This window comes from Notamacropus eugenii, chromosome 2, assembly GCF_028372415.1.
Source record: "Notamacropus eugenii isolate mMacEug1 chromosome 2, mMacEug1.pri_v2, whole genome shotgun sequence".
NCBI classification, from domain to species: domain Eukaryota; kingdom Metazoa; phylum Chordata; class Mammalia; order Diprotodontia; family Macropodidae; genus Notamacropus; species Notamacropus eugenii.
Genome location: NC_092873.1, coordinates 158,727,645 through 158,741,474, shown reverse-complemented (window position 1 = coordinate 158,741,474; position 13,830 = coordinate 158,727,645). Strand labels below are relative to the sequence as shown.

Below are 13,830 nucleotides of genomic sequence, written 5' to 3'. Positions count from 1 at the left end.
ACAAAACAAGTGGATATGGGAATAGGGTTCCAGCTGGTAATAAGAATGACTTCTGTGACGTTTGAATAAATGGAGTGAGTTTCCTTTGGATGCTAACACACAGTTGCCTTGGTCAGGTCTTAGTATACATATTTAATACATAAAATCAGATCTACAATTTCATGATTTCATAGAATCTCTCTTTTCCTTCATGATGTGAAATTCAAACATAAATACTCAGGGAGCACTTCCTGCTTTAGGGATTTTGGGGACACCCGAAATATAAGGTTAGCACTAATTTCCTTTCATGTTCTATTAAATGTTTCTGCATTTCCTTTGTTTTTAATGGCTTTTGTTTCAGCCAAATTGAGAAGCCATTTTCCTCAGGTCTGCACCTGACTTTTTGCGTCATGCAGAACAAGTCTACATGGGAGAAGCAGTTGGTGTCAAAATAAACAGAGAAATTTGAGAAGTTACAAGGAGATATATTTCATCTCCATTGGACAAATGTCTCCTTAAGAAATTTTCTAACAGCTGTCCAACAACAGAATTGGACTGCTTTTTGGCATAGCTACTTCTACTCTGCTTTAAGTATTCTAGTAGAGTCTGGATGTCACCTATCCAATGGATATTGAAAAAAAAAAAAGTGTTCCTGCATTTAGGGGCTTGGTGTTTGGACTATATACTTTAAGTTTTCTTCTGAGATTCCAGATCTGTATTCTTAGTAGTAGAAGCTGGCCATAAGAACCTTTCATTCGTTCTTACCAAGGCTACCTTGTGGTTGTGGTTTCTCCTTCGTTCTGAAAGAGGACCATGACATCAGGGAGATGATAACGTGACTTGCAATTGAATTTGATTTGAGGGAGGGCTGTGCAAAGTCACCAGCCTCACTTTCTCCTCCAGAGACATCTCACCAAGACTATTAACCTCAATTGTAGGAATTAAAAAAGATGGCACTGATGAAAAAACAAGAGAAGAATGAGAAGTCTTCTATGAACCTATGCAAAGTGAAGTAAGCAGAACTAGGGGGTTAGCAGAGGGGGGAAATTACACACACACACACAAACACACACACACACAACTACAGCAATGTGAATGGAAACAAGAGAAAAATAATCAAAACTGAATGCTGTGAAATTATAAATAAATTTGCCTCCAAAGAAAACACCTGAGAAGGAACCTCTCCCAACCTCTTTTCAGGGGTGAGAGACACTACATATAATGTCATACTTTTTAGATATGTTGGTTAGTTTTGTTGAACTGTTTTTCCCCTCTTTTAAAATTCCTTGTTATAAGAAATGTCTCTCTGGGAAGGGGAAAAGGGAGGAATGCATTGGGAAATATTAAAACAAATAAAAAGATGAAAATTTATAAACTAACAAAAATAAAGAAAAGGGCATATTCTTTCATAATGACACATTGTAAGACGTTTCATAAGAATGTAAGTGGAAGTTTTTGTAAGAAAGAGGGGAAGATAGAGATGGGACTCTAGGAAGACCTGCTTGTTGTGGTCACATTAAGGAAAAATGCTTAGTAATTTCCATTTGAGTGAGAATTATGCATATAATACATTTGGTCATTTGATATAAGTTGAATTTCAATAATCATGATAAAAAAACAAAGGAAAGAATGACCCAAGTTATTTTATGGCCTTGTCAATATAAATCTTCTCAAATTAATTACCTGTATATAGAAACGTGTTTGTATGTCCTCCCACTACAACATCCACACCTTTCACCTTTTGAGCAATGAGTTTATCCATTTCAAAACCTGAGTGGCCCAAGGCAATAATTTTGTTCACTCCAGTGGTTTTCAGCTTATCCACTTGGATCTGCAAGGAAGGGATTTCATCTTCAAATACTAAATATTGTCCTAAAAAAGGAAACAAAGTAGATATTGATTACTTAGTTTTCCAACTGTATCCAAGTTGTCATTTTTTTTTTCTGGATCAGGATGTACCACGGTGCTCATACAAACAGTTATGGGTAGATAGATGGCACTGACCTATGATTTTACTGAGGGAGGGAACTCCCAAGGAGGAAATTCCCTCTACTAACACAGGTTGGCATCAGCTCTGCTACTTAGAGTCTTAAGAAGATAGTTGCCTAGAGCACTGAAGAGTTAAGTGACTTACTCAGGATTATACAGATGGTGTTTGAGGTAGAATCTGAACTCAGGTTTTTCTGGCTGAAACTGGCCCACTATCCACTATACTACACTCCTTCCAAATTTGCAGAGTGATGAGACCTCCAATTTTTTTTTTTTTAAGCAGAGGAGGCAGCTGACCTGATTTCAAATTCAGCCTCAGATACTACTTACTAGCTGTGTTACCCTGGATAAGTCACTTAACCTCCCTCTGTCTCGGTTTCCCCAACTATAAAATAAGGATAATAATAACAATTTTCAGGGTTCTTGTGAAGATCAAATAAGACAATATTTATAAAAAGTGCTTAGCACAGTTCCTGGCCCATAGTAGGTGCTAAGTAAAGGCTTGTTCCCTTTCCCTTCTTCCCCAAATTCATGAAAACCTTCAAATAACATAATTAACAGTATATTTTCTTCTCTCTCTTCTTTCCCTTGATAGGTTCATCCACTTGAACTATAATCTCCATGTGGCTGACTGCCATATTATGTTTCTCTAATATTATTATTTTAAAATAATAACTATAATGATGTTAATAATAATTGACATTTACATAACATTTGAAGGATTACAAAGCATTTTATGCCTATAATTCCACTGGATCCTCAGTAGGTAGGAACAAGCTAAAAAAGGGAAAATTCCCCCGGGGTGTACTGTCAGGAGGAAGCCCCTGAAATAAGGGGTACATGGAAGAATTAAAATATTCAGAAATGGATCAGAGGAACAATGCTTTAGGGAGGCATTTCTTTTCCCTCATACGTTTTTGAGAAAGGGGTTGATTAAATAGGAAGATCACTGGATTTGTAGGAATTGGCTAGATTTAAGTCCCAGAACTGGAACTTACTAGAATTGTGACTTTGGGCAAATGACTGAATTTAAACCTCTGATTTTTCATCTGTAAAATGGAGGCAATCATAGCTGACATTTTAATTTTGTTTTAGGGTTTACAAAGCAATTTACACACATTATCTCAATTTGATCCATACAGTGTTCTAGTAATCCTACTATTAAAACCCCCATTTTACAGATTAAGTAACTGATTATGAAACTCATTTTACAGATTAAGAAAGGAGTAAAGTCACTTGTTCATGAACATAGCTAGCAACTGGAGGTTAGAATCCCAACCCAGTTCTCTCCAGATTCTAAATCCAGAACTCTCCCTCATCTCTCTTCTGAGTTCCAATAAATAAAGAAACAAACAAACAAAACCCTCCACCTCTTCCCCATTAATTGAGGATTAAACAAATTTTTGTTTGGTTTTTAAAATATATTTGATGCCAGTTTTTCATTAGTCACATTGCAATAACTCCCCCAACTTAGATAATAAAAATATTCATTAGTAAGATAACTACAATCAAGCAAAACACTAAAGTATCCATTCAGTTTTAAATGTCCAATAAGCAACTGGTGATGTAGTACTGAAGTTCAGTGCAAAGACTAGGGCTGGATATAGAGATCTGTGAATCACTGGCATAGAAATGATATGCGGAAACTAAGTGGCACAGTGGATAGAATGCCAGGCCTGGAGTCAGGAAGACCTGAGTTTTAATCCAGTCTCAGACATTTACCAACTGTGAGATTCCGGACAAGTTACTTCATCGCCATTTGACTCGGTTTCCTCATCTGTAAAATGGGGATAATAATAGCACCTACCTCCTAGGGTTGCTGTGAGGAGCCAATGAGATACTAATTGAAAAGCACTTTGCTTGCTCCCTGGCATGAAGTAAGTGCTATATAAATGAGTCCTTCCTTCCCCCTTCCTTCCTTCTTTCCTTCCTTCCTTCTTTTTCTTCCATGATAATTAAACTCACAGGAACTGATAAGGTCACCAGGAAAGATAGTATAGAGAACAGAAGAGGGAGCAAGATGGAATTAAGGGCATATTTAGAGAAGTTGGTCTTGGAAAAGGTTTTCTTCATTGTCAGAGACTAGGAGAAAGGAGCAGAGAGGGCAGGGAATGATGTCAAAGGATTTTAACATGAAGAAAAATAGAGATGCTCATGTTGAAGTCTCGATTATCTCAGTCGTGTAAGAGGCAAGGTCCTTAGCTGAAAGAGAGGGAGAAGGGAAGGCTTAGGAAGTTTGAGAAGAGAAAGGTTGGAATAATTTAGCTGTGGAGTGGGCTAGGAGATTAATTAGGGAAGAAACTACCTAGATTACATATATTTTGTATATGCCTACATATGTACATATTGTTTCCCTTAGCTAGATTATAAGCTCTTTGAGGGAAAGAACTGTATCACTTTGGCCTTTTCTATCCCCATCACCTGGAATAGTACCTAGAAGAAAGGAGGTGCATAATGAATGCTTGCTTGCTTGACTAGGGGCAGGTTAGTCAAACTCTTTAAACCTCAGTTCTTCATTTATAAAATGGGGATGAAAATACTTGCATTGCCCTACATACCTCCCAGGGTTGTTAAAAAAGAAAAGTATTTTGAAAACTTTAAAATATTGTATTTTAAATGAATTACTGTTATTACTTTCATTTTAATGAGAGAATATCTGACCTGGCAGACAAAATAGCTAATGCATTAACTAGGTTACCTTAAAAGAGGCATAGTTTCCAAAACAAGGGAATTTCTACAGTACTCTGTCTTAGCGAGGACACACATAAAATATTGTACTCAGTTTGGGGCACTGTATTTTCAGAAGGAAAAAAACCCTAAAGGATGCTTTGAGAAATATCAATAGGATGGTCAGAAGATCTGAGAATGTGCCGTGGGGGTTGGGCGAAACTAGTGGAAATATTTAGCCCAGAGAAGAGGAGACTTTAGGGGAGGCATGATAATTGACAGTCTGAAAGGCTGTCATGTGGAAGGGTAATTGACCTTGTTCAGCTTGTCTCGAGAGGATAGAATGAGGAATGATGGTTGGAAGTGGTAGAAGGGCAGATTTAGGCTTAATGTAACTGCACAGCAATTGGACTATGCTAGGGACTTAAGGGGTTTCTACTCTTTGGAGGTCTTTACATAAAAGCAGGTGACTGCTTGGATTATGATAGGATTCTTGATTAGGTTGAAGTTGGACTGGTTGTTCTTTGAGGTTCCTGCCAGCTCTTAGTTCAATGACTTTGATTTTATGATGTCTTTATAGCACTTAATAAAATAGTGATGTCAGTGTAGAAATCTGTTAAGGGGGGGATGATAAACTGTTCATCTTTCTAGTCTGTGTCCCCCCCAGTCCAACTGAACTATTTTCCCATTCCATGCTAAGAATAGATGGCAACTCCTCTCAGGTAGCTACTTAATGACAGCTTAAAGCAGAGCTGAGTTCTGTGCTAGGCTTATTGGTCCACTCTGTTTGTAAAATGGAGAATTTAACTGTGTAAATTGCAGAACCACAGAACTGGAATGAAGTTGGAATGAACTTAGTGGGACAAGGACTTAGTGGTCTTCTTCCACTTTCTATTAGACTGGAAAAGACAACACTCCTACTTATGTTAACAAAACAGTTCAATAAGCAGAGCAAATGATAATAATTTTTCAGGTTTTACATATATATGTAAATTAATTTTGTATGTAATAATGTGTAATTAATATATATGTAATTAATTATATATGTAATTATGCAAATTATTATAAAATGTAAATTATAAAAATATACGTAATAATGTAATTAATATATATGTAATGTAATATATATGTAATTAATTTTGTGGGGATACATATATATATGTATATATACATATATATATGTATCCCCACAAAAATAATTCTGTCAAAAAACACTACCTCAAGTCAATGTTATTTTGCCCAAGCTTACAAAATTTAGGAGTTTTATATAGAATCCATAACAAACATGCCAAAATAATATTTGACTGAATTAATTTCAAATAACAGTTTGCAATAAAAGGAAATGCTACCTGGTTTTGAAAGAACAGGGGTCTCCTTGGAAGTATACCCAACGATTCCCACTTTCTCTTTACCAACAGTTAGAATTTTGTACGGAAGATAATATCCAGATATTTGAGATGCAAGTGGTTCCACTGCTTTAATATTAGCACTGAGAATTGGAAACTTGACTTCCTTAAGTAATGGATTCAACAGTCCCTCCACTCCATTATCAAATTCATGGTTTCCCAGGGCCTGGTGGAAAATGAAGACAGAAAAAGATATATTAGGTCCTTTGGAATCATTACTCTCAGCATTTAAATAATTTAAAGTTACAAGGTCTAATCAGTTAATATAGCATTTATACTGTTCTTTAAGGTTTGCAAACCAGTTTCCAAGTCATGTCATTTATCTTCACAACAACCTTCAGCAATGGGTGCTATTACTGTGCTCTTTGTACAGATGAATCTGAGAGATTAAATGAGTTGCCCAGGGTCACACAGCTCATATAGGTCTGAGGCAGGATTTGAACTTAGGTCTTCCTAGTTCCAAGTCCAGTACTCCATCTATTGTATCTCCTCACTGCCTGGTAGGAGTGTACCGTTTACCAAACCAGATCACAGCCCCTGCTCATGTACAGAGGTCACAGATATATAGGCTATAACCTGAACTATTTGAATGAAGCCTGAATCAGTTTTGAATCAGGATTGCCTGCACACCACCGTGAATCATCAGTAAAGTATTTGGGTGGAGAACTACTTAGAGAAAAATTTAAAAATATAAAACACAAGAAAATATACTTTGAGTACTACTTGCTATTCAAGTGTGAGGTTTTGAGTTCTTACTCTCAAGATGTTCTTTTCCCTTTAGTAAACCTATTTGTTCTTGTTGCTTTAAAATGTATCAATGTCACGCTCCAACTACCATAAAAGTCAGGGAAAATCAACAGGACTTTGATCAACGGTATCATAACATCTAAGACAGGTACGTGGTAAAAGTGGATAGAGTGCTGAGCCTGGAATCAGGAGGACCTGAGTTCAATTCTGTGTGACTACTAGCTGTGTGCCCCTGGGCAAGTCACTTAACCCTGTTTGCCTCAGTTTTCTCATCTGTAGAATGAGCTAGAGAAGGAAATAGCAAACCATTCTAGAATCTTTGCCAAGAAAACCCCAAATTGGGTCACAAAGAGTTGAACATGACTGAAATGACCCAACAGTGTCACTTCTACTCTATCTCCTGAGACTTCACTCAAGCATATTCCCTCAATTGTCTCTCTCCTAGTATTCTCATATAGTCGTGGAAGATTTTTACAGAAGAAAAAGAAAATCTAGAAACAAAAGTAGTAATGAAGGAAGAGACACTGGTATTATTCTTGTTTAAGGACTTGATAACCAGCTGTTTTCTTGAGTCATCTCAGAGTTAAATTTACTTCATTTCAATGGAATGACTATTTTTTTTTTCCAATCTGTGAATCCACAGGGGTTCTCTTGACCTAGGCTAGTTTCTAATGCTTGTAAGGCTTCCTCATGTACTGGTCAGGGAAGTGGAATTCAAAGGGAAATAGCATTCTCTTTCTTATTTATGAAATCCGTATCTGGAAAGAAAATTAAGGAACACCTAGCCCTGTTCTCTCATTTTAGAGATACGGAAGCCAAAAGTTTCTTCCTTACAATCACACAATCAGTTGGTGGGAGAACTAGAACTGAAACACAAATATCCTTACTTCTGGTCTAGCAGATTTTCTTCTCTACCACACTACCTCTCCTTCTGGCAGCTTTGACATCACTTTCTATGGTGCAGTGGGTAGAGCACTGGGCCTGGAGTGACAAAGACTCATCTTCTTGAGTTCAAATCTAACCTCAGACACTTAATAGCTATGTGATCCTGCGCAAGTCACTTAATCCTGTTTGCCTTTATTTCTTCATCTGTCAAATAAGCTGGAAATGGCAAACCACTCTAGTACCTGCCAAGAAAACATAAAATGGGGTCAGGAAGATCCCATTGGACATGACTAAAATGACTGAACAACACCATTATAGAGTAGAAAGAATACTTGATCTAGAATGAAAGGACCTAGGTCAAATTCTCCCTGTATACCTCCAGTCAACAAGGCTACCTGAATGGAGGCCAGCAGCCCAGCTCCCACATACCTACCCAAGTAAAAACCTAAAAGTAGCACCAGATTGAATAATGATCAAGGAATACAATGTGAAGTTATAATAAGTGACTTCATCTACCTTTTTTTTGTGCAGTCAGTTTCAGTTGTGACTCTCTATGACTCCATTTGAGTTATATAGTGGTTGACATTTCCTTCTTCAGCTCGTTTTACAGATGAGGAAACTGAGGCAAACCGGGTAAAGTGACTTGCCCAGGGTCACACAGCTAAAAAGTGTCTGAGGCTGTATTTGAACTCAGGTCTTCCTGACTCCAGGTCTGGTGCAGTGAATAGCTGCCCCAGTTGTCCACTTTAAGACTATATAAAGTCAGTCAAATAGGAAAGGGTCCTACAAGTACAAAAATATTTATACCAGCACTCTTTGTGGTGGTCAAAAACTGGAAATCAAGGAGATACCCATCAATTAGGGAAAGGCTGATTAAATTATGGTATATGGATGTAATGAAATACTATTGTGCTATAAGAAATGATGAACAGGAAGACTTCAGAGATGCCTGGAAAGACTTATATGATCTGATGCTGAGCAAAAGGAACAGAACCAGGAGAACTTTGTACACAGCAACGACCACAGAGTGAGAGGATTTTTTCTGGTAGATTTCAAACTTCAATGCAATGCCAGGACTTAAAAAATTCCCAATAGTCTTTTTAAGGTAAAATGCCTTCCACATCCAGAGAAATAACTATGGAATTCAATTGCAGAATGTAGCAGATCATTTTCTTTTTTATTACATTTTGGTTTTTAATATGATTTCTCCCATTCATTTTAATTCTTCTATACAACATGATTATGGTGAAAATGTATTTAATAGGAATGTGTATGTAGAACCTATATAAAACTGTATGGTGTCTCAGGGAGGGAGAGAAAAAAATCTAATTTATATGGTAGTGATTGTAGAACACTGAAAATAAAAAAAAAGTCAGCCAACAAGTTATATAGTCAATAGAGAAATGGCCTGCTAGAAAAGTCAGCACTCTAACAAGCAAACAAGACTGAACCCTTAAAGAGAGATCAAAGATACCTATAAATTAGTAGAGAGAGAATCTATAAGGAGGATGTGGAAAATTTAACAAAATCACAAGTTGGCTAATGTACGATCAATGTGGAAAACAGAAGTTACAAACAGGGAAGGAATTGAAAAGTCAAGCTTTTCAGCAAAGCAGGAAAGTGGCAGGTCTGAACATGATCAATAATTACTGGCTCAAATTCATTATTACAATGTGCATGAATTACTAGCAAAGCATTTGACCAATTCTTCCTCGCTGACGTAGTCTTGATCCCCTCTTTCTTAATAGAAGGTATCACATTTAATAATCACAAAAGATGAAAATACCAGCAAACCCTAAAAACATAGGACAATTACATTTTTATGTACTTTTACACAAAGCATTCATAGCTTGTATCCCTCAAAAAACAACATAGAGACCAAGGAGCAAAAAGGGTGTGCCAATAAGCAAACCATTATCAATTTGGTAATTACTGACCAAGGATGTTCAGTTGAAAATGCTATCATATTAACTACTCATTATAGCAAACACTTTGACCCAGGTCTGAACTCATGGCTTAGTCATTAGCTACAAATAAATACAGCAGATACAGCACAGTGAGAAAAGGAGAGTATTTAATGCCCACATATAAAACTATTCTTTGTTCATAACACATCACCAACACAATGTCAGGAACAACTGATAGAAAACTTGACATCCTCCATGTAAATCTGTTATGGTTTTATCTAACCTCAAATCCATTATAATCCTTCCTAAGTAGAATAGGGAGTGGCTTTCAAGTCAAAGAGGGAGTTGTCTTAAAACATTCTATTATCCACTCAACATCAAATTATGTTTCCATGGAATATTTTTTCCAGTAACATCAAATTTTTTTTAACTTGAATCAATGTAAAATTCTTAATATGTGCCAACAGAGAATAGAGTGAAGGCTCTAAGTTTGAATCTGGAAGTCACACTAAATTAATAGATTAAAATGATACAAACATCAGGGTATATTGAATATAAGGTTATCAGGGAAAAGTTGAGTCTATGTTGAGACTAATTGGAATTCTGAAGTCAAAGTTTAATGGGAAGAACATTTAGATTATTAGACATCCAGATGATACCATATACTTTTGCCTACAGCTTCCCAGGTAAAACATTTATCTAGAGAAACTCAAGAATAACATTTTAAATATGTGTTTTCGTACTATTTTCATAATTGCCAAAATGAAAGGAATGGATAGCTTTCAAAATATAGAGATGCAACGGAAAAAATCAAAACCTTGTAAGAATACAAAGGCACTTGTTTTCTCTCATCTTGTCTGCTACTGGAGTTGACCCAAAGATGTTTTCAGGGAGTCTACAGAAAATTACCTTACAGCTTTGTACTCTTATTCAGTTACAAAAAGGTAATCATTTTATCCACACAGGTAATAACCTAAAGATCATTAAATAGAAAAGAATGATGACAGGATAGGAACCTGTTGTTGGATGTTTTCTACTTGAACCCCATCAAAAATGAGAATAAGAAAACAAGGACGACATTTAGATTTGAAAATCTGATTTTGAAAATCTTTGAAAATATAGAGACTTTGAAGGAAAAATTAAAGTTTCATGGAAACAGGATGAGATGGAGGTCAACCTTGTCATCCTGTCTACTATTGGAGTAGATGCAAAGATTTTTAAGTGAATCTACAAAAAATGACCTTACATATCAATACTTTTATTCAATTACAAAAAAATCCCATCATTCTATCCATCTGCTTAATACTCATTAAATATGTAAGGAGAAAAGCAGGAAGATTCCACTAATGGGTTTATAGCCCAAGAAGGTCATTGATAAGAAAGTCCTCATATATACCAGAATATATATAAAAGCACTTTTTTTGTGTGTGTGATAGCAAAGGATTGGAAACAAAGTAGATGTCCATCAGTTGGAAAATGGCTAAATAAAAGGTGGTATGTGAGTGTAAGGAAATATTGCTGTATCATGAGGAATTATGCATGTGATGAATAAAAAAAGTGTAGAAATATCTACACGATCTAACGCAGTGTGGAAATAAGCAGAGCAAGAAATAATATACAAAATGAATACAACAACGTAAAGGAAAAGAATGACTTAAAAATCAGAAGTGAATGCTGGAAAATTATAAAGAGCAAGCATGTCTTGAAAGCAGAGATACATTCCTATTCCACCCCTTTCTAGATGTGGGGAGGCATATAAGTGCTGCACGCTACACAGATTTTTCAGACTTTTTCAATGCACTAAGCAATTATGCTGATTTTCATCTTTTTAAAAAATCTTTATAAATACTGTTATATAGGATGGTCTTTGGAAAGGAGGGGAAAGGATACATAGGGAAACTATGGTAACATAAAGAAATACACTATAGCAATAAAAACTTTTAAAAATGAAATATATGTAGATTTCATATTTGGCATATATACATATACAGGTGTATGTGTGTATATATGTATATGGAGAGAGAGAGAGAGAGAGAGAGAGAGAGAGAGAGAGAGAGAGAGAGAGAGAGAGAGAGAGAGAGAAACACCCAGCAATACCACTACTTGGTTTATAGCCCAAAGAAAGAGGAAAAAGACCCATATGTGCAAAAAATATTTATATCCATTCTTTTTGTATTGGCAACCAACCAAAAACTAAGGGGATGTCCATTAATTATGGACTGGTTGAACAGAATGTAATAGATACCATTGTTCCACAAACAATAGTGAAAGGGAATAGTCCAGACAGACTTGGGAAGATATACACGAACTGATACAGAGTGAAGAATGAAACATACATTTTTGGACAATGACAATATGAGAATTTGTTTTGCTTTAATATGCATATATATTACAAGGATTTTGTTTTTCTTTTCTTTTTCTTTATTCCAATACTGTGGTATGAGAGGGAGAAAAATAAATGATTGTAAATGGAAAAAATTTAAATTAGAAAGAAAATATCTAAACAAAAACTCATATAATATTAACAACATATGGGACCCATGACATCAAGGAAGCTATAAGGAAGATCAGCATTTCCTTGTTAAAAAGTAAGAAGAGCATAGATGTTCTCAGACTTCTTAATAGATTAAAAATGTACAAAAATCCTTCCTGAATAGACAGACAACACTTCATAGCACAAGAGTAGTAAAACATAACAGTTATACATACCACAGGACCTATCAAATATAACTGACATTGATTTACCATTGGATGGAGTCTATGAAATGGCTGAGATTCAAGAATGAAGGAAAAATTCCTCCCTGGGTGACAGCCCAATATAAACTCAATAACAGGTTGACAAAGAACTGTCAAACAAATGGATGAGTTAAGAGGATCTGTTTATACAAAGGGAGTTCATCATAAGGATAAAAAATTAGGTCAATGCTAACAGAAACTAAAGACATTTCATTCTTATTAATCTCAGATGTAAAAATAATGCACATTTTTCAAGGAAATGGTAAAAATTGGGAGCTATATCATGTCAGTTTGCAAAACATTGAGAACCTAGCAAATAGCTAGAGAGAATGATAGAGTAGCCTGAATTATGCATCTTGCTTACTATTCTCCAGAAACTAACACATGACAAATCCTTGTACTACAGATAATAATACCCTTGATATAGTCTTCATAATAAAAAAATAAACTTCTGGAATTGGAACATTATTACAGACAAATTAGTTGCTCTAAAACTCTCATACCTAACTCTGAACCACAAAAATTTAATTTTAAATAGATATCAGCATGTCAAGCATTAAAAATATAGAGATCTAGTGGCAAAAATTAAAATGATATGGGAACAGGATGAAGTACGTATCATTTCTCTCATCATCTATACTCCTGGAGTTGTTCTAAAGATGCTTTCCATGAGCCTACCTCAAGCTTCTAATCCAATATTTTAATTCATTTACAAAAAGCAGCTCTTCTATCCACTTGTACAATAGCCCACAGAAGAGTAAACATAAAAGAATAACAGAATACTGAATTTTCCTATGACTGTCTCTAATTGAACTCCATCAAAAAAGCTAAGAATGTGACAATAGTAATAATTATTAATAATTTGCATTTCTAGCATGGTATAGTTTACAAAGCATCTAACATTCCATGTAGATGGGATGTAGATAGGACCCTCCCTGTGAGGTAGATAGGCTTTCCTTAGGGTGATAGGACCAATCCTCAGAATATCAATGCCACATAAAAAAATTAATGGCATATGAGAAATCCAGCCAAAGGTGTCTCTGAAAGTTTCATCACAGACTTGGCTCTTACTGAAACACTGACACCTTGTCAAGTAGAGATGGTATAAAATCATTTCCACAAAATCTTATATATAAAAGAGAGAAACACATTTTTGTCTCTAGTTGACTCCATCACTGTTAGGAGAGTAGATGACAGATGTAAAGATACGAAATATACTCACATGAAAAGAATTTCTCCTCAGGAAATGAAGACAATGCTGTGTAGTCCTTCTTTTTCCCTAAATACTTACTTGGGTCTTCTTCTTTCTCTTACTTACTTTTTCTAAAGTACCCAAAGGCACCAGAGTTATTCAGTTTAATTATGTTTACCAGTACTAGTCACTGCCCATTTTACGCTAGTAATCCCAGATATGCCCTATTACTAGTACTACTTTAGTCAGGGCAATCTTACCCAATTGGCTCTGTTGCTATCCACTGCCTTAGTGCTGAAATAGCCAGCTACTGCCATTTTGG

The 13,830-nt window shown here is 35.7% G+C and overlaps 1 protein-coding gene across 1 annotated transcript in view; it reads right to left on the bottom strand.

The window, feature by feature from the left end:
• Positions 1–13,830, bottom strand: part of NT5E (5'-nucleotidase ecto) — an 84,106-nt gene that overhangs the window by 52,962 nt on the left and 17,314 nt on the right. The window contains exons 2-3 of the mRNA XM_072642759.1: positions 5,985–6,207; positions 1,663–1,851 (exon numbers count right to left, since the gene is read on the bottom strand). Coding sequence (XP_072498860.1) covers positions 1,663–1,851; positions 5,985–6,207 — 412 coding nt within the window. The remainder of the gene's footprint in view (positions 1–1,662; positions 1,852–5,984; positions 6,208–13,830) is intronic.